We start from the raw sequence: 22,806 nt of genomic DNA on the forward strand, positions 1-22,806 counted from the left end.
TAAAAACAAACTGTCATATTCAAATTAAAGTAAATACTAAACAGAAAAATGTGTGAATTGAACATATGTTTGTTATTTCCCTTCAAACAGGATTGCATCAGAAATTCATGCTTTGTTTTTGACTTCATAATGTCCTCATGAACTGGTTTGGAATAAATGGAGTGTGAAGTGCTTTAGCAATTAATAAACCCCCATTTTCCATTTTCATGCAATAATAGCCGTTTGAAACACGCTCCTGTCTAAACTGATAAATGCAATGTTTTTGCAGTGATCTATAAAGATACTGGGGGTCGACTATTATCTCTTCCCTGAGGAACTTTTCACTGTTTTTGTCATTGAAATCTACTTCTAGTTGTTTGTATTTTGTGAAATGCCCTTATAAATGGTGTTATATTTTTTTCTATGATACATTTGGAGCAGGGTACTTGATTCTGAGTTAAATGTTGCGGCTTTTTTTGTAATTCATTGCACTGATGCCATAGAATAAACATTAAAGAAACTTTAAGTGAACATTTCTTCAAAAAACATTTAAAAGAGAAACCTTTTGCCAACATAAAGCAAATTTTATCAACATTAAAAGTTTCTTGTTTGTTAAAAGTTCTCTGTGGAACCATATATATATTTTAAACATTTTTATTGTAGAATAAAAACACTTCAAATTAAACATGAAATGACACTTTTTTTTTACACTTTTGCTCTTTTTTTTTTTTTTTTACTTTACACTCTCCCCTTCCCTCCCCAAAAGCATCCAAATTTAGTTGAAGAGGTAAATATATTGCTATACATGGGGTAAGACAAATAAAATCATATACTGCATTCCACATATAAAATACACAATACACATATTAATCAAAATTGTCAGTAGTGAGAGGTATTCGCTTATGCCATTGTATGGTTTTGTTCAAAAAACTGTAAAAACAGATGCCAAATATTATGGTACTCCTTTAATTTGCCCTTTATACTGTAGGTGATTCTTTCCAGTTCAATGTAATGTGTCAAATCTTTCAGCCAGTGGTCAATGGAGGGACTTTCTATGTTCTGCCAATAGAGTGCTATCATAACAAGACACAGGACAATCATTTTAGTTTGATAAACTGGTAATGACAAACCTGCAGGAAATAAACCCAAAGCACATATGTCAGGGGTAACTGGAATTGGTTTTGAGAAACCATATTTTTAATCATTTCATATTGTTATCATAGTGGGCTGGTTTTTCTGTTTTCATGTTTGGCCGCTCTGTGGTCTTTCTAAGTCAGAGATCACCAAACTAGTTCCTGGAGGGTCGGGGTCCTGCAGATTTTAGCTCCAACCCTAATCAAACACACCTGAACAAGCTAATCAAGGTCTTACTAGGTATACTTGAAACACCCAGGCAGGTGTCTTGAGGGAAGTTGGAGCCAAAGCTTGCAGGGACACCGGCCCTCCAGGACCAAGATTGGTGACTGCTGCTCTAAGTAAAGCAATTATTTAAGTAAGGGATAGTTCACCCGGAAATGAAAATGTACTCACAATTTACTCACTATTTACTCATCCTTAAAAGGGACCTATTATGCCCCTTTTCACATGAGGTATAATACATCTGATATGTTTTGAATTGCCTGTTAAATTCTATCTAAAAATATTCTACAGATAATTTTTACGACTTTTGAAACTGCCCCTTTTATTTCCAATTTTGATCCAAATTGTGCCATTTTGATGACTGTTGTTTAAAGTTTAAATAAGATTGTGCTCTCAGCGCTTTTTTTTTAAAGGGTGTGGGCTACAATTGCCTGTGCATCAGCATAAAACTACTAACATTATCTCTGTGAAAAACTGAAAATGTTAAAAGAAAATGGCTCAGAAGGTAGTTTTTCATGACTACAGTGTTAATTTGTGCAACCTAAAACTCTTACAATGCCTCTAATGGCAGGCGGCTGCTTCGCACTCAGGGCTGTCTATGAGACTGTGAAGACTAATGGGCAGGACTTTTCCCCTTCAATGACATGAACAAAGGAAGAATGTCAGTCAAAGTGTTTCTGCAGTTTTTATCATGTGCGATGAAGAAAACAGAATTAATACATTTTTACCATAAGAGGCTGGCTATATTCAGGCCCGTAGTCAGGGGTGTTCGGGTGGTTCGAAAGACCCACCCCCTACTGAGATAGTCCTGTATTTGGCCCCTATATGAGCTCATTTGTCCCATTTTGTACAGTATGGCATCATAAATTGTGAAAATAACCGATAAAAGAAGGTTTTAAGACAAATTTAATTGATTCATTGCTTCATTTTCCTTCAGCTTAGTTCCTTTATTTATCAGGGGTCACCACAGCGGAATTACTTATTATTGAAATGGACAAATTCTGACTTAGGAATTGAGCTGGCTAGTTTGTTACTTGCCAATAGGCTGCAATTTTTTATTTAAAACAAGTTTTAACAAATTTCAACAAATTGTTTTTTTAAATGATGGATGATAATAAATTTGTATTTATAACATATTATATTATATTATATTATATTATATTATATTATATTATATTATATTATATTATATTATATTATATTTTATTAATTATATTATTATAAAACATAAGTTTTTTTATATTTCTTTGTTCAAAGATTTTATTTTAAAATTGTAATCTCATTACATTATAAAAAACTGAAATAACTTAAAGCACATTTGTAAATAAAGTAAATTTTTGTAAACATAAAATAGTATGGTAAGCACTTTGACAAAAATGTGGGAAATAGTTTTGTTGCATCTAAATGTGCAGTAATGATAACCATCCTACAAGATAAATTTAGTGCTTAAAATGTGACTAAAATGACCCTCATAATTTAATAAAAAATAAGGCGAATGACTGTGAAAAGATCCACTTTTTGAGAAAAAAGAACAACCCATTTTAATAGGCTGACTACAGACATGATATTTACAAACTGTTGCCACACAACTGTTTAAATCCCTTATAATAGTCATTTCCATAATTGATCCCTTTTAAGTGGATAAAAACCTTTATCAGTTTCTTCTGTTGAACACAAAAGAAGACATTTTGAAGGAAGCTAAAAATCTTTAACCACTGAAATAGTAGAAGGAAAACTGGAGGTCAATGGTTACAGGCTTCCAGCATTCTCCAAAATATCTTCTGTTGTGATAAACAGAAAAAAAAAACTCAAACAGATATAAAACAAGTGAGAGTAAATGTTATCAGAATTTTCATTTGTGGGTGAATATGCCTTAAAGATAAATGTTTCATCTGCACGCAATTCATTTTTTACATCCTTTCCATACATCCATTTTTTACATCCTATCCATACAAGGATAAACTAGTCATCATTACAGAATAAACACCAACAGACTGGATTTAGTGATTGTTCATTATTTTATCCTGATATCAGTATCCGCATATTTATTCATGTATATATTTGTTGATTAAAAAGATTTGTATAGCCTACAGTCTACTAGTAATGAACCCCATTCCAGGACTAAACAAATTTACCACAATCACCCTGACAGGTTTATTTGACAACAGATGTTATTTAGGATTTATTGATGTATTTAATTCTTGCACCCACATCATCAAAGTGTCAAATGTTGCTCCTCGCGGCCCAATTAAGTATTTTGAGTGGACAACTTAACATTTTAGTAAATAGCTATGGTAAATGGGACACAAAACCAAATACTGATTCACCTCAGTGGAAAATGATACCTTGAGCTACACACATTGGCTTGAGAGAATGGAAGTGGTGTAAACGAAACGCCCTCTGTGTGTGCGTGTGTGTGTGTGCGCGCCCTGGGAGGGGTGCATATGGAACTGATTGGATTGGTTGAGGGAGTGAATTCGACAATAGGAGGAGTCTCATACGACGCTCGGGCGCTATTCTCTTCATCGCTTTGCCGCTGAGATTGTAATGCAACGGAGCCCAATCAAGCTCAGATTATACCATCTCAGCTCTCGCTTCCAGCGCACGCGGACATGAGGACCACATAAACGGGATGGGCACAGAAACAACGCCGTTCTGCTGAACCCTCTTGTTGTATGCAGGAATTGTATTATTTTCTTCAGTCACTTCAGATGGCAGATCTTGAGCAAGGAGGAGCAGCCTCTCCCCGAGCTCAGCAGCTCTTCTGAACGCGAGGGATCGGATCCGAGAAAGCGCAGGTGTTTTCGGGGGGCTTTTGGCTGCCCTTGTGCTAGTCTCCGAGGAGGAAAGTGTCCAGATTATCTGCCGATGTGCTCTGAAGGACACTTCTGATAGTAACTGGCGAGGAAGAAGGTGGGGAAAAAAGCTGCAAACTGTGACAGTCGGGAGCTCGCGCGCAAGGCTAAACATATCACTGGATTCTACGTGTATACCTCAAAAAGAAAAATGTCATCTCAGACGAAGATTAAGAAAGACAAGGAGATCATTGCGGAGTATGAGACGCAAGTCAAAGGTATGTAGCCTTGCCTTTCATGAGGAGTTCAGATGATCATTGCACTTGGCCTGCAGCAGCAAGACTTGGATGTTTACTGATACTGATAACCTGCTGCTGCACTAAATTAACTAAGATTATTGTTAGATTGCGTGCAAACACATACACCGTTTAAAATGAGCATGTTAATAGTTACTAGCAATTCCTCGTACGAAAATCATCCAATATAATAAAAGCGTAAAAATGTTTTTGATGTATTGATTACAATTGTGTTTGTATAACATAGTATCTGGCTTATTCATTAAGTTGCTAGCAGCCTACTTCTCTTTTTCTCCACTCTGATACATGGTAGCCAATAGTCCCTAAGCTCCAAGTGGTCACTATAACAACAGTGCCAAGTAACTAGTCCATTGGTAAAGCATCTGTGCTTCTGATATTAACTATTTACCTTAAGCTAGTTGGTAGCTTGTGTTTTCAAATTGAAGTGGTGCTAATTACATTAGTGTAATTGTTCTTTTTGTAACTAGTAATTCCTCCTACAAAAATTATTCAATATAGTGTAAAGTGTAATAATGTTTTTGTTGTATTGATTTGCCATTTGTATAACGTAGTACTTGTATAAAACCTAGTATTTGTCCATTTCATTAAGTCAGCCTACTTATTTCTCTCTCTTCACTCAAATACATTGTAGCCAATAGTCCTTAAGCTCACAGTGGAGAACAGTGCCAAGTAACTAGTCCATTGTTACTAGTAAAGCATAGTGCTTCTGATATTAACTATTTACCTCAAGTTAGTCGGTAGCTGTTTTTTTTTCATATCGAAGTGGTGCTAATTACATTAGTGTAATTGTTCATTTTGTGTAAGTATATTGGCTGGTTATATAACTAACTAGTAGTAGCCTATTAGTAGAATCAACTTTACTGTAATGTATTAGGCACTAGCTTTGTAATTTCCACATACTAGCATCATTTTGTTTTTTTGTTTTTACCCAAAGTTGTCTTTAGCTGTGTAAAGATATGCACGAATAATATGGTAATGCTTAAGATTATAGGGAACACATTTACTAACTTGTTTTTTTATTAGCATATTCATTATTGCAGTTGTTGCTAACAGTACTTTTGCTAACAGAATTGCCTTTCTGACTAGTCATTGCATGTGATATTGTGTTAACACTTTCCATTAGGGACCACATACAGTATTTACTATTAACTAGATGTTTAATAGCATGCGTATTACTAGCATTTGGTTGTTTATTAGTACTTACAAAGCCACTAACCCTATCTCATAGTTAACTAGCTAATTAAGCACCTGACTGTATCCGATTCTTGCTGCCGCTTTTAACCCCAGTGTTTGATTTTGGGTTTGTTTATCTGAAGTTGCATTGTGCAATAGTTGGGCGGGATGTCCTCGCCGTTTTGAAGCCATCTGTCCCTTCCTCACGTCGAAAATGTGCCCAACAGTAACGACATTCTTAACTTTGCTTCTGTTGGCAGCCACAGGAATGGTTTGATATATTGAAATGGGCTTTATTGTTATGGTGACTCATGCACTGTTGAACAGATATTCCTGCCGTTAAGTCTTTGAGCATATATTATGTGTTTGGAGGAAAATAAGAAGGTTGGCTGAGGGGTTTTTGTTGCCGGGTAGAATGGTGTATTGTAGTGTCGCGCTCTCTGCACAGATGGGTGGAACTTCAAGGCGACCATTGAGCTCAGTTAATTCTTCTCCTTTGTTTACAATTTACAAGGGCTTTTTGGCAGGTCGAATTCTGATGGAAGTGAGCATGCATCAGTATAATCACTGCGGACGCAACGTTCTTGTGATCAGTCAAGGATGTTGGGAACAAGATTCAGATGTTGTATAGTGTATTGTTCCCTTCTGTTTACGAGATGCTTCCCTTTTAGTGGACTTGAATGACAGTTGGTGTTTGACTAAGTGTGTCCATTCACAGCTGTAATTTACACATTAAAAACTACAGGGTTGCACACAACTCTTTCAGATTATCTTTTCAGATTGTCACAAATGAAGTAACTTAACTAATTTAAGAGGATTGAACATAAAACAATTAAGTTGTAACACAAAAAAATCACAAGAATTTTGTTGTTTCAGTTCATTTTAAATAAGTAGTTTGAATAAACAACAAACCTATTTTTGAGTGGACACACGGGCTGCGTGACAAAATCAGTATCCGAACACCCTTGTCAGTTTTGTTAAACAAAAGATTTGGTATGAAGTTTCGGTATAAAGCGCTACAGTTTTATTGAAATGTGGCTTCTGAGCACACGCCTTGGAAACAATGCCAATAAGCTTGGGGTGTAAGTTTGTCATTTCCAATCAAGACGCACACATGTTGTGCAAGTGGAGCACTCGTGACCTGCGCCCACCTAGTTGAAAACATCTGAGCTTTTCCGAATGCCACAAGCGCATCGCAATTTATGAAAGTAGAACTAACCAATCTGCTTCAGACTTTGTATGGAATATACATATTTTAGTAATAATGGCAGAATAATTACTTCAGACAAACACAGCGCATCCAAATTTTTTCCCCCATAATTTTGTATCAGAGCTGCAGCAATGGCTTGTCTGTTTATCATCCTCTGAGAAAACGGTTGATGGTTGCCTAGTTACAGAAAGTCGACAGGGGGTAAAGAGCGCAAAGCACATTAAATGTGGTGAAGGAAACAATGCACTTGCTTGTCACTTTAGGTCAGAATAACAACACTAACGAAAATGAGTGTGGTGGCTTGCATCAGTTAGGAGATTGTAAATAAAAAAGGATGTAAGGATGTCACCAAAGTGGCTTTTTGGTTTCTTTTCTTGTTCATCCAAGCCACGAGCTGAGATGGCACAAGAGATGTTAGCATAGTGGTAATGTGGTCATTCGACATGACAATTTGTAATGTAATTGAATAATGATGGTTGGTTCCTTTACTTGAATGCTCAGATTTGATTATCATAGTTTCTTTTGTTTACAGAGTTTGAGGTTTACTGTATCATTATTATTCACACCTTAAAGTTTGTTTTGATATTTTAGCATTTGCACTTAACCACTGCATACACTTTGTAACATTTTATTGATCAAGTTTAAGTATCTCTTTAACACTTTTCTCTATTTTATTATAAAAATATCAAATTAAATTTTTTATTTTGTTTTTGACTACTAAAACTATTTGCCCTAGTAATGTTGGTAATTAAAAATAAAGTGGTTAAAAAAAACATAAACAATTGTTAAACATTGTCTCACGGCCAATAGCCTAGTGGTTAAGGTCCTTTGCTGACCATACCCCTCTCTCTGCTCCCAATACTTTCCTGTCTGCAACCTCTACTGTCCTCTCCAAATAAAGGTGAAAAACCCCTAAAAATACATAAAACATTTTAAAAATATTTAAGTATATTGAACATAAAATAATTAAGCTGTCCCAAAAAGCCTCAAGAGTAGCATTGTTTCAGCTTATTACTACATAAGTAGTTTGAACAAGCATCAACAATATATATTTTTGAGTGTATACTTGTTGTTTGTCTGAGTTTAGTAAATAACCAGGCTTGCTCCAAAAAGGTTGTTTAAGAAGAGTTCATTGATAGGCTGCTCAACAATGATGGCGAGGGTTCAAAAGAGGCTGGGTGCTGATATGAATGGTAAACCCTAGAGAAAAGGTGAATTATGACTTGAGATTAGCCATTAATTATTAATGGTTAATAGTATTAGCTGTGCACCAGCTTGCATTCATTTAAAACGTGTTTGCTTATGCAGCAGAGCTCAGTTTGGTCATTTCTCTCAGCTGGCTTTTATTAATATTCAACATTTAAAAAAAACGGGCTGTCCAGAATCGCAGGGATTAAGTGTAATGTGATGCACGCTGAATCTGTGGTGGGATTTACAAAGTCTGTTCGTCTACTTGAGGATCCCTTCGCACTAAACGTCTCTGATGTGATTCTCGCTTGAGTAGCTTTTGTTAAAAGAGAGTCGTGGCCCTCTGTGTTTTAAAAAGGCCACATGGCTCTCAAGCATATAGAGCCCCGTCACATACTTTGGATTTACATAACTGTTGTGGTCTATAATGCTGCCCCTCTTTTCTTTAACAAATGCCATTAACATTAAAATGTGCAGCAGGCCCTCCCCCTGTCTGAAATAAAATGGTACGCAAGAGGTTTGGAAATACCAGAATATATATTATGAATCAAGGCTTACATTAGTTGTAGTGTTAGACTTTACTACTACCACTATTAATTATCAGTATTATTATGCATATTATTATTATTATTTCCCATAGAGAGTTAATTTTATAGATGGTATACAAATTATTATTATTATTATTATTATTATTATTATTATTAGTGGTAGTTGTTGAAGAAAAATACTTGTTACTTATAAATAATTCTTATTTAATATTGTATAAGTATTTTCTTTTATAGTAATAATGTGTAGTAATTTTCTTATATTTTTAATATTTCATATTTAATATTAATATTATATATTTTTTTATAATATTTTTAAAGGTTTAATTGAGAGATTTTAATAATTTAAAGTTAATTTTAGTTTTGGATAATTTAGTTTAACATATAAAGTAGAAAATCAGAGTGTCAAGTTTAACAGTTAACACTTATTTCATGATTTAAAACCTCCTTTCCCACTTTAATTTTTTTAAATGTCAGTTTCCATTTAGTTATTAGTGTTGTTGTTGTTGTTGTTTTGTTCCAGCAGTCTCATTTGGTTCAATTTTTCAAATTGAGAAGGTCACAGGCCACAGTCAGTCTTTGTCAAGTCTCGATCTAGTGGTTACACAAGGGAGATGTAGTCTGGAATAGTAATGAGCTTTATCTTCAATCATTGGCCTTTTGAGCAGCAAGCCACGAATGACACAGAGTGGCTTGTTAATGCCAGATGGACCCCATGACACACACCCATGTTGGGGCTCTGTTTAGCTGCTGGAGACCCTTTAACTTCCTTGAACCACAGCAGTTTACCATAGCAGATTTAACGGATTTTAATACATTAAAGCTGTACAATTCTGGATAAACTGATAATCACAATTATTAAATTTAAAATTGAGATGGTGATTGTTTCATGATTCTGAATGTTTTTATATAATACCTTTTATAATATTTTTTTATGTATTTATTTTGTTTTTAATTATTTTTCTACCTTGGATAGGACAGTAGAAAGTATTGACAGGAAAGCATGGGAGCAGAGAGAGGGGAAGGATCGGTTTAGGGCCTCAAAGCAGGAATCGAACCCAGGTCGTCGTGAGCACCAGAGTGCATGTCTCAATGCACTAACCACCTCTCCATTGATGGCAACATATTCATTTTCACTTTGAATGATTCAAGGGCTTCAAAAGTTTCACTCCTGCATTTTTGAGGTATTTTTTGTTTACTGACAAATACGTTTTGAACAACACATGCATAAAATAACCATTGCTACATTCTTCATTTGAAGTGTCAAGTTAATTTCAAATGTCCCTGAAGGCTATGTCACTTGTAGACATTATTGTTTATATCCAATTAGCCTCATGACGGACTATATCAAATTTTCTTGTTGCGATTAATTTCCGAAGCTTATATCATGTTATACTGTATTATCAAGCTGCAAAAAAGGTTACATTAACAGTTATAATAACAAAACAATACCTATTTATTTATACTTTTTGTATTTCATACAAAAATGCAAAAAGACAATATTTAATTATAACTTGTAATTGTAATTTGTAAAATTTACAACTAATATTTGAATGCATTATTAGATGGTAACTAAGAAATGAACTAATAACTAATAAATGTTTTTGTAGTTTTTATTGCGAGTTTATTTAAATAATAATAATAATAATAATAATAATAATAAATCCTTACATTTATACAGTGCTTTTCTAGATACTCAAAGCACTTCTCATACACCACCAGTGTGCAGCATCTACCTGGATGACACGACGGCTGTCATATTACGCCAGACCCCACACCAGCTGATTGGTGGAGAGGAGACGGCGAGATGAAGCCAATTAGGATATGGGGATGGTTAGGAGGCCATGATGGACAGAGGCCAGTGAGCAAATTTGGCCAGGATGCCAGGGTTACACCCCTACTCTTTTTTTCGAAGGACATCCTGGGATTTTGTTATGACCTCAGTTTATCGTCTCATCCGAAAGATAGCGCTCACTAAGCAGTACAAATATTTATCCTCATCAATATACTGGGGCATTAGGACTCATACAGACCACAGCTTAAATCTCCAAGCATTTGATGCTGTTTTGAACACAACAGCCAATACAATGTGAATATTCTTAAGAAGCACTTAGAAAGTTTAAATAATAAATGTGTATTCCCTGTATTTTAAAGTGCCCACAATATGAATATTGTGCATGTTTATTATCACAATATATTGAATTATTGAATATCGACACATGCCTATATCCAATCTAAAAAGTCTCCAAGTATTTCTGTGGTAATTGTGCCATTCACTTGTTAAAATAACGATAATAATAAATAATAAAACTGGTCAAAAAGACTAAAGACTGAAGCATTTTGAACTACACATGAAGACTAGTCTCTTTGGGTCAAATGAGTTGAACGTACAGCTGTGATTGTGAACGGTTTAATAAACATGCAAATTGGGATGATTTAGAATTAAGATTGAGCGGGTGTTTCAATCCAGATTGCAATCCTATAATGATTAATCACGCAGCTTTATAATCTTGATATGGTCAAAGTCATCACCTATCTCACGTTATATTATAATTTCACTTGTTTGTAAGAGTTTGGTGAAGGCGTAATATGTGGATATCCATTTATCGACATTCGAATCATCATTTTCACTAATAAAGCTAAATGTGAAGCAATAATGACCGACTCAAATGGTGCCATTATTAGTTAAAGGGTTGAGCAGCTCTGGAGCCATTAACACAAACTGGCCTTCTGTCTGGCACCTCTGTGTGGATGTAAACCCAAGAGAACAGCAGTGAAGTGAAACATGCGATGTGCAGATCTAGAGACATGAGCTGGTGAAGAGACACATATATAATCAATGATCATGTGGCGTTTTACTTACATAATGTACGAACGGGAAGAGCGAAGCAACTTTAAAAAAAATACAGTGAATAATTGAAGTCACGATGAATTATAAAAGAGTGAAGATTGAAAAGATGAAAGGTTAAACTAAATCAAGGAAGAATGTTAATTAGGAATAAAGAAAAAGGACTAGTTGAGAGCCAAGGATGAATACTTTTATAAGGCAGTTTTATATAGTAAAGTATATATAATTTTTTACATTTAAAATGTAATTTCAAGAGTTCACACTTAGATATTGCTTGACAACTGTTAGCAGGTTTGGCATGCTGTCCCGGGAGAGAACCCTGAGCTCGGAGATAGTTGAGCCCAGGGCTCCCGCCAGGTCCATAGAGCATGTGAGGGGAGTACGAGATCAGGTGGTTCTTGAGAGCTCCCCTTTTTAAAGGAGGAAAGGAGGAGAAAGGGGTGGATGAGGGGTTTCTTCGGAAAACGAAGATAAGGGAGTAATATCTAGCTAGGCTACTTATAGTGAGTTAGGATAGATCTGATTGGCTAACTAATGAGTGTAGACAGGTGGCCAGCTGCAGTCAATTATATCACCTGCTCCTCTCGAAATTAGTTTAAAAACTTCACTTATTTATTAATGTTTTCCAGTAATGTTTATTTTACTGACATTAGCCACTTAGAATGCAATTTAAATGACTGGGAGTTAATATTAAGTACAATTTTAAACAAACTATGGACTCTTTTTACATTTCTGGATTTCCCAGTAGTGGAAGTCATCATAGTTGGATAAACTTAGAGTGCAGTGAGTGAATAGGAGAGTACAACAAATAATTATTTACAATCCCATTTGCTGAAAGTCAATTCAATTCATCTTTATTTGTATAGCGCTTTTACAATGTAGATTGTGTCAAAGCAGCTTTACATAAAAGATTATAGTGAATTAAAACAATGTAGTAAATAATAAAAGAAACACTCTATGATGGTGTTAACAAGACTTTCAGATCAAGGATAATTCTGATAACGGCAGCCAGAAGAGAGAACAGTAGCTATGTTTCTATCTAAAAATGCGAATTAGCTTTATGCGCAAAACTGGATTATTGCATGATAGATGTGCGAATAAAGCAGCTTTTCCATCCAACAAGTCAAAGCGAACATAATCATCACTTCCTGATTAACTGGCGCCAAATATCAACAGTAAAAAGGCAATTTCCTGCAGTAGGAGAAGCTGCATGAATATTTTCCTAATTTAATAAATGACTTGACTCAGAAGGCAATCCTGACATGCAGTAAATGCTCAGTGGCGTTTGAAGGCGTGAGATGCGGAGTACAGACGCTCATGACAGTTCTGGAGGTCATTCATAATATGATAACACTAATAATGTAACGGTTAAGTTGTTTTTAAAAATGACCAAAACAACATTTCAGATGTTTTACAATGTGCTCAGCCTGCTGGTTTGTCGCTGCATTACAAATGCCTCGCACAAGTGGTAATTCATTTTTTGTAATTTAATGCAAAGATGATATAATAAATACTTAAATACAAATATTACATACATTTATATATACATGTTTTTAAAATAATTAAAATATTAAAAACTTTCAAGGATTTTAGATTATGATGACTGTTAAACGCATCATAACAGTCTTTTTTCTTTTTTGTCTTTCTTATTTTAGTGAAAATGGTTCCAAACAAACATTGAGCAAAACATTTGTTCATCTCAGAGCAACACTGCAGTGTTCTGTTCCTGAATAAATCTGTTTTTAAATTAATCGATTGAGCCAACTATTCATTTCTAAACACAGCCACTTGCTTTGCTTCTAAATGAATCGGCTGTTTTGAATAAATCATGTAAATGGATGATGAATGTCAATGTCAATGACTCATTTAGACAGGGACTTGCTGTAAACTACTTGTGTTTTTAGTTTTATATTTATCTATGGTAGCATAAATAAAACCAAAAAAAAAAAAAATCCCCAAATTATGGCTGCATTGTATTGGAAAATAACATCGGCGCCAATAGCCTAGTGGTTAGAGGGTCGACACAGCACTAAGGTGCTCACGGTGACCGAAGTTCAATTCTCGATTGAGGTCCTTTGAGGTTCTTTGCCGATCCTTCCCTACTCTCTCCTGCCCACACTTTCCTGTCTGTAATTTCCAATGTCCATTAAAGGTGCTATTTTACAATATATATTATACAATACTGCATAGTCTTGGTTTTATAAACAATTTAATAGAATTTATCATTATTAATTTGTTATTAAGTTTAAAACGATACTGATCGATACTGATATTGTGCAGCCATACGCCAAATTAATGAGGTAACATTTTCTACAAAAATGAAAAGTATCGGTCGTCTTATTGAGCAGTCTTCTTGATATACAAACAATATTGATTGGTTGATTGATTACTGAACTGATTATGTGATAGTAAATACATTTGTTTGTTTGGAGTCTGGACATTTATTTATTTTTATTTTCTTACTCTTATATGATTTGAAGTATGATTTCCCACGTTTATGAAATTGTAATAATTAAGAAGAAAAATACATTTTAGGTCCCCAAAGATTGCAAATCTCTGACATGAGTGTGAATAACAAAGTTTTTTTATGAACTTTGCAACTCGTACAAATACTAACAACACATGTCAGTGTTTCTTAATGATGTCAGACTGAGAAAGATACATTTATTTAGTCCAATTATAGTCTCCATCAGTGCAGAATACACAGTGAAATCACCATGCGAATAACAGTGCGGTAATCACCACATCATCCTGATAACTTCCGTCTCTAGCATACCAATCCAGCAAGGTAGCAATAACTCATACCGTGACAGGAGCGATTTAATTCTGTATTTCATTATAAGCTTCCTGCAACGGCTCTAAAGAGACCCAACCATTGCAAACCATCGCTAGGCAAAAAGCAGCTAACATAATATGCATGCTGGTGAGAATCCCTGTTAGGATGATAAACAATCCTTACGAGCAGCTGAGAGTAAATTAGCATAAACCCTCCCACTTTCCGCTCATGCATGTTTCCATGTGAAACCTTGCTTAATTAAACAGAAGCACTACGCCCTTGACACATGCACATGCAAATTGCATAATTAATGTTTCCAAATTCAGGGGAGCCTTTCAAGCTGTCAAGACGAGTACAGAAGAGGGTCAAATGCAAATTACATGTATTTGACAATTAGAATTTCTCACACATCTAGAGCAAATTAGATCACACTGGTTGTTCTCATTTTTAATTGTTCTAACTCTGGATTCTTTAACCCCTTATGTCACAACACACTTTAAGTTCACACTTCTAAAGTTGATGTATTATAGGTGATATATTCACGTTATATATAGTTTTTAAATCTACATTTGGATGGAAAAAACATGACAAATGTTAAAACAATTATTAGGGCTGCATGATTCTGGCTAAAAAGAAAATCACAATTTTGTTTTTGCTTAAAATCAAGATCACCATTTTCTTACGATTGTGTAGATGTAAAATAAAGGTTAATATAAGTAGGCTATTATTAATAAAACTTTTCATAATTCTGAAGTTGAATTATTATGATTGAGACAAAAACCTGACAACATTATTAGACATTTTTTTCCTACTGGTATAATGAGACATTTGTCAATATCAGATTCCCTTTTGCATCATCTTCAACGTTTTATAGGCTAGCGGAGTTATAATGCCACTGTTAAACATTTATTTTCAACACTCTGTGTTCGCTATAAAAGAAAAAAAACATATCAAATGCTTGTCGTAATCCTAACTCTAAAATACTATATGATTATTCGAAAGATGTGCGCGTTTTTGGTTTCACTTTTCACTGCGGAGTATGCTCATGTCATGTCTGCTGTCACTGTGAGAAAAAAAAAACATACATGCAAATCATACTTCCTACACAGCTTTCAAACGATTGCTAAATGTTAACTAAATGTTATTTACAACTGAACTATTTACTGCCTATGCAGGTCCTGTTCACTAAAGTAGGCATCACTGGCATCCTCTGAAGTAAATAAACAGTGTGTCAGCTCATTTGTGAATTTGCGGCCAAGAATGCGTCATTACATTAAGACAGAACCTTTTTAGATGAACAATACATTGTAAACACAGTGTGTGACACGTTAAACACCATTTGGAGGTGTCCATGTTGCTGAGCAACGTATATAATACAATGTGAAGACTTGTGCGACCTCCTTTACATTTCTCTCCTGACCTTGAAAAAATAATTGTCTGAATCGTAGAAAAGCAGAATTAAGATTGTGTGTAAGGTTGTAATCGAGATCACAATCTTTTTTCGATCAGTCATGCAACCTTAATAATTAGTATTGACTTTATTTAAAATGCAGTGAATGGTTAAATATGGCCATGAGCCAAATCTCAAAACTGTCCTATGGTGTCACTGTCTCAAGCATAGTTCAATAAATTACTAAATTACTTACACTTCTAAATGAAAAAAAGAAATTTGTAAAATTATTAATAAATATATCAGACCTAATTTGACATGTACACACTCAAAAAATAAAGGTACAAAATCTGTCAGTGGGGTGGTACCTTTTCAAAAGGTATAATTTTGTACCATACAGGTGGACATTTGTACCTAGGGTACGCTTTTGTACCTTTATGGTTCACTTTTGTACTTTTAAAGTCTCCATGAACTGGAAGCTGCAACCGTTATTTTGTCTGTATTGTGAAGCAGTTGAAATGTTAAATAGGAAAACAGTGGGTGTGACTTGTTTTTCTACTGCGAGCTGATTGGATGTAGTAAAGTAGGCATTTCATTCAGAAAGATCGGGAAAAGGGTTTCAGTATATTTATTACAGCCTTACAGACTCCTTCTGCTCACCATTTCTGTTTGTTATCAAAACTGACTGTTGGAGGGGCGTGGTTAAGTATGTTAGCCACGCCCAATTGCTAAGATATGTGTAGTCTGACATATTAACTGAAAAAACAAAACAGGAAAAGCCAAAAATATTCACATTGTTTGATAACACTGTACACTGATATATGGTGTTGATTACCGATTAAGCATGGACATTTAAAAGATAAGCTATCCTTGTGCTGACATGCGTCCACCACTTCACACATTACATAATGCAGTTTACCTTACCTTATGTTGTCACTCTCTTGACACTGCATACTGGGGACGCATAAAACCCTGTTATGGGCTTCTTCGTTATATACGCGAGTCCTGCTGTTAATCTGCGAGTCAGGTAGTCAAAAAGTAGGCTACATAATGTTTAACTCTGGGTGGGTCGGATGGATAAGATCAGTAGTTGGTTATGCAAATTTTGACCACCATCTCTAAAATATAAGGATTGTTTAGGTGATTTTTTCTTTACTTTTTATATCTATAGTTTATATATAAAATGAGTGCTAGGTTGTTTTGCTGCGATCATTATGCAAGGATCATATTGCATATTCGGTTTATTCTTCAGTAGCCTATAGATATGTTAATGATGTATTTTATAAATGGATTGTTTATAAGGACTAAGCTATTAATATATAATACATTAATTCATACATTAAGACATTGAAGTCAGGTATAGGACAACAATCACATTCAGGTAGTGAATAACTGTTGAGTGGTATCAGTGCGTGGTATTTACATTTCATGTATGATACGAGTACGAGTATTTTAACCAAGTATCAATCCGATATTCAATACTGGTATTGGTGCATCCCTACTGTTTAATATTCCTAATTTTACATAAATACCATTATATGAAGATAAGTGTCCAAAAATGAAGATCACACTCTCTCATGCTATTTGCATATTATTAAGAGTTTTTGCTGTATTACATCATAGGTTGTATTTAAGGTACAGTTTAGTAAAATGCAAAAACAACAACTACAACAAAACAGCTAATACGATTGATAATGTTAGTGACCCCTTTTCTTGAACATCAACACTACAAAAATATATCTACTTAAATCTACCCATATATTAAATGGGAGAAAGGAATAGATCATACAAAACAACATTTCCCCTCGCCATTTATGTTGTTGTTTTTAATCAAGGTGTTATTTTAGTCTTTGTGAAATGCACTGGAAGATCAGAGTCCAAAATGTCTGAGCTCCGCTTGATAAGTGGATGGTGATTTTGTATTTCTCAGAAAGCCACATAAAAGCATCAGGAAGCTAGTCAGTGGGAGTCACACGCTATAATCCAAGTCTTGAAGCCATATAAGAGCTTTTAGTGTAGAAACGATTCCCTGAAAATCTTTCATCCTGAAATCACCTCTGTGTTTGCTGACGTCGGTGCCTTGAGATGCTTCATGCCAGATTTGTGGCAAATTCAGCTGGTGACCACAAAGAACCAATTTGCACTAGCTTCTTTTTGGAGTCGAACAGCCACTGGTTATGGTCTGTTTCATTGTATGGTGGAAATGGCAGCTTTAATATACCTCTGATTTAAATATTTAATTTTGTGCTAGAAGAACTGAAATTATGAACAGATTAGTGCTGCACAATACCAAAATTTTGACTTCGATACGATACCTAAATTAAATATCATGATACCGATACTAAATCAATACTTATAGTAATTTTTTCTTTCAGAACATTATTTATTAATAAACACTCTGTGTTTACTGTCAGCTGAAACAGAGTAGAATCATTTTTAAAAAGTAAAACAAATATAAAAATTAAAAACTAATTGTGCCAGCACTCCAGTCCAGCTGTTTTAACATACATAAAATAGTTGCAGCTTTGTTTAAAAAAAAAAAAAAACTATAGACAAAAGTGCACATAACTTTTTTGGTTTGGTTCTCAAAGAACCTGAAGATTTTGCTTGAACCATACTGTTCGCGATCCTGTCATATTTGTGTATAATTAAACATTTATATATTAATAAAGGGGTGAATGCATGACATGCATTTTAGCTGTCCATGATATCATCTTCATACAAATGTGTATTTGTTAAAAAGATAAACGTTTATGTTGTTTCTCTGACAAGATATTACTACAGCATCCCATAGCTTTAGGTCAACGCGCTGTCCAAACTTGGTCCTGCAGGGCCGGTGTCCTGCAGATTTTAGCTCCCACTTAACTCAACACACCTGCATGGTTGTTTCTAGAAAGCCTAGCAAGAGCTTGATTAGCTAGCCCAGGTGTGTCTGATTAAGGTTGGAACTAAAGTTTGCAGGACACCGGACACCCCTGCTTTAGATGGTGCAGACCGCCATTGTCGAGGCTGATTTTTGCTTTCGGCTCCGCATTGGGATTCTCCGCTGTCACCGTGCTCAACTCGGGTAAAGTTTAGGGGTGTGACTGATACTTCGTCTGTACACACAGAGACTAAGTTTATTTTACATTCATCCTCCAAGCTTGAAGCAGGGCACAGGTGTACGTGTTTTGCACATGGGCTGTTTTGCTTCGTGGGCTTATACTCTTCGTGGGCTATAAATTTCACTTTGAGAATCAGCTCTGTCCACAAGCTGAGCTGTGGGGGTTTACTGAAAAAAAAAAAACAGAATCATATAGTTTTGATACATTTTTTTGTATCGGTATATTGTGCAACACTAGAACAGATTTCGAGTAGGAATGTGCAGTATCGAAATAAATATACAGTTGAAGTCACTGGAATTTTTCACAGTATTTCTTATAATAGTTTTTCTTCTGGAGAAAGTCTTATTTGTTTTGTTTTATTTGTTATTTGTTTAGTAAAATATTATTTACTGTCATGGCAAAAATATTCAAAACATATGCAGGGGGCTGATAATTGAGGAGGGCTAATAATTATGACTTTAACTATATATATATATATATATATATATATATATATATATATATATATATATATATATATATATATATATATATATATATATATATATATATATATATATATATATATATATATATATATATATATATATATACATATATATATATATACATATATATATATACATATATATATATATATATATATATATATATATATATATACATATATATATATATATATATATATATATATATATATATATATATATATATATATATATATATATATATATATATATATATACATATATATATATATACATATATATATATATATATATATATATATATATATACATACATATATATATATATACATATATATATATATATATATATATATATATATATATATATATATAYACATATATATATATATATATATATATATATATATATACATATACATATACATATACATATACATACACACACACACACACACACACACACACACACACACACGCACACACACACACACATATATACATATATATATATATATATATACATATACATATACATATACATATATATATATATATATATATATATATATATATATATATATATATATATATATATATATATATATATATATATATATATATTGCAGAGTGTGTTTTTGTACTGGTATCTTGACTGGTCATGAATATCATCATGAATAAATAAATCTGACTATAAAAACTGTAGTAGTAGGTGTCATTATGTTTTTAAAATAATATATTGATAATTTATGATTGATAAAATCATTAATTCACGTATTGTTTAAAATGGTTGATTCATTTAGAAACCAAGCAGGTCAGTCTTTATGACTTGATCTAGGGCTGCACAATATATTGTTTCAGCATCAATTTCTGAATACGGGAATCTGCAATGGGCACATCGCAGGATCGGCAATGTCGAGTTAGGATTATAATAACCAGGATAATCACAGTTCAAAAAGAGATTTGTTTGTGTTTAATCCTAATAGAGTGAAAGATTTTTAGATATGTTTTTAAGACCTGCGACTAAGATATCAAGCAAATTTAAACCAAGAAATTCCATAGTTTATAGATTTAACAGAGATGAATCGTATTTAACTATTTATACGATGAACACAAAATAGTGTTATTTTACATTTGATTAATATTGAATTTCCTTTTGAAATCACAGAAAACCATAAAACACGGAACAATACATTTTTTATCTTTGTTCTGTTGTTCTTAAATATGCTTGCAAATTGTTTATTATGTTTTATGCAGATGTATGAACTTTTTATGTGTTATTTAGGTTATCTTTTGTGAAATTATATTCAGAACACAACGAATAATATCGCAATGTTTTTTCCAATATCGTGCAACTCTAACTGAATCACAAGTGACTTCATAAATTTAAAAACCGATTGACTCAGGGTTGAAACACTGCCATGTTGCTGTGAGATGCACAAAGTTGTGCTTTCATCACATTATAATTACATAAAGTTAAATAGCTTTCATAATTACAGGGTCTTTCTCACTGCATGTGACACATCACACACTTCATCACAGGCTTTTCAACTCTAAAAATGCACTTTTTATATATATATACATTTGATACTGTCTCACACAATGTACACATTGATAAAACAACAATTACGATCTTATCATAGAGGATAAATGTAATCTCTGAGGTGTGCAATATTTCAGGCTATTTTGCTCCTTTAAACGCAGTCGAGAGATTTATTTTGGGGGATTTATGAGCCAGAGATAAAGCAAAAATACTGTCAACCGTTTGAAAAATGTTTGAAAGCAAGCAAATACAAAGTGTTTACTTTATTACAGAGGTTATTGTCATTCTATAGTTTTCATTTCATGGCTTTTGTGATTTTGTAGTTATACCAACATTCATTGCCTGACAAAAAAACACCCTTTAAGCCTTGTTGATAGTCATATTAGGGAATTACATTCTGTAAGAAAATGATATTCTGAAATGTGATATAGCTAGTTTCATGGGTATGTGGAAAATGTATTGCAACTAGTTCGACCAGTTTTTTGTTTTGTTTGTTTAGTGTTTAGTCTTTGTCTGAGTTTTTTCTCAGACTCTACCATGTTTTTGGTCATTTAATAGGTTTAAAGTTGAAAGGATAATCCTAAAAAAAGAACCGGTTTAGCTTGATAAAACAGGTTTAGCTTCCTCTCAGTGGTTTGTGACCTTTAGTTCTAAAGAAACTAAATGAAGGATTGTTAGCTTTCCTGTATGATTACCTCAGGTTTTAGATTCTTTGAAAAAGCATGTGGATGTCTATTGACCTTCTTCTTGAAATATGAGCGGGCGCAGCCATTGGAATCTTTTTGGCTCAAGACTTCTCGTCTCTTTCATTTTAATTGATTTTTAGATGTTAAAAACAACTCGTTATGCAGCTTGATGTTGTAAACTGACATTTTCTTATTGTATTATCCTACTACTTATGTATAGTTATGGACACATTCAGGAACGGACAGGCCATCTGGCAGATTGGGCAGTTTTCCGCTGGTCTTTTTGGGCCAGCTGATCTTATGATCTGATTGGGCCATAAAACGCTTGGCAGTCTATCTTTTTTTCTGCCAAATTAAAATGCTGTGATGTGTAAAGCTCTGAAAGTAAGATGCTTTTTAGTTTTTTTCAGACAGACCAGCCCACGTGCCATAATCTGCAGCCCAGTGGTTCTTTTCTTTATTGACATTGAGCTGACCCAATCACAAACTCCCATTTTTGGCTCTGTGTGAGCGTGCAACATCAGTGTGTATTTGTCAAAATAGTCATGAGTCATGCCTGTTTCACACCGCACGCGCGAGCAGAATTTTTTAAATTTGGTTTTGCAGTTCGAGCCCAAATAAATATTTGTTGAATTTTTAATCGTTTAGTTTGATTGACTATATCAAATCTTTAAGCTATTTTTTGATGTTTCACCGTTGAGTTAAATGTTTTAATTTTATAAAAGGTTGCCAATACATTACTTTTATTATTTAACTTTATTTTGTTAATCAACATTATATGTGTGCATCAGCAGGCAGATTTTTCATGTTCATTATTTAATATAGGCTCACTCAAAACACACAGGGACGCAAAATAGACTTCAGGGTGGATTATAATTTAATTGTAATAATAAAATAATTGAATTTTTTCCCCTATATAGCTTTTGTTCTTTTATAGAATAGGAGTTTGTAAATATATTCAAGGGCATGCACAGATGGGTAGCATTTTGATTGTATGTAGTAGGCCGCCCTGGCCCAAAATGCCAGAGTTAATGAAAAAAAAAATTATGTGTGTGTATATATATATATATATATATATATATATATATATATATATATATATATATATATATATATATATTATGTGTATATATATATATATATATATATATATATATATATATATATATATATATATATATATATATATATTATGTGTATATATATATATATATATATATATATATATATATATATATATACACATACATATATATATATATATATATATATATATATATATATATATATATATATATATATATATATATATATATATATATATATATATATATATATATATATATATATATATATATATATATAAATTTTTTTTTTCTTTTCTTTTTTTTCGTCCCAGCCCAGG

General features: G+C 33.4%; 1 protein-coding gene across 3 annotated transcripts in view; it reads left to right on the forward strand.

Annotated features, from left to right (window-relative positions):
• The first annotated feature begins 3,882 nt into the window (after window positions 1–3,882).
• srgap3 (SLIT-ROBO Rho GTPase activating protein 3) overlaps window positions 3,883–22,806 on the forward strand; it is a 207,656-nt gene continuing 188,732 nt past the window's right edge. For all 3 annotated transcript variants that reach the window (XR_012408115.1, XM_005166115.6, XM_684980.11), the window contains exon 1: window positions 3,883–4,411. Coding sequence is in view for 2 of the 3 variants with exons in the window: in XM_005166115.6 (XP_005166172.1) it covers window positions 4,345–4,411 (67 nt within the window). In the remaining variant the exon portion in view is untranslated. The remainder of the gene's footprint in view (window positions 4,412–22,806) is intronic.

Source organism: Danio rerio, chromosome 6 (genome assembly GCF_049306965.1).
Source record: "Danio rerio strain Tuebingen ecotype United States chromosome 6, GRCz12tu, whole genome shotgun sequence".
Taxonomy (NCBI): Eukaryota; Metazoa; Chordata; class Actinopteri; order Cypriniformes; family Danionidae; genus Danio; species Danio rerio.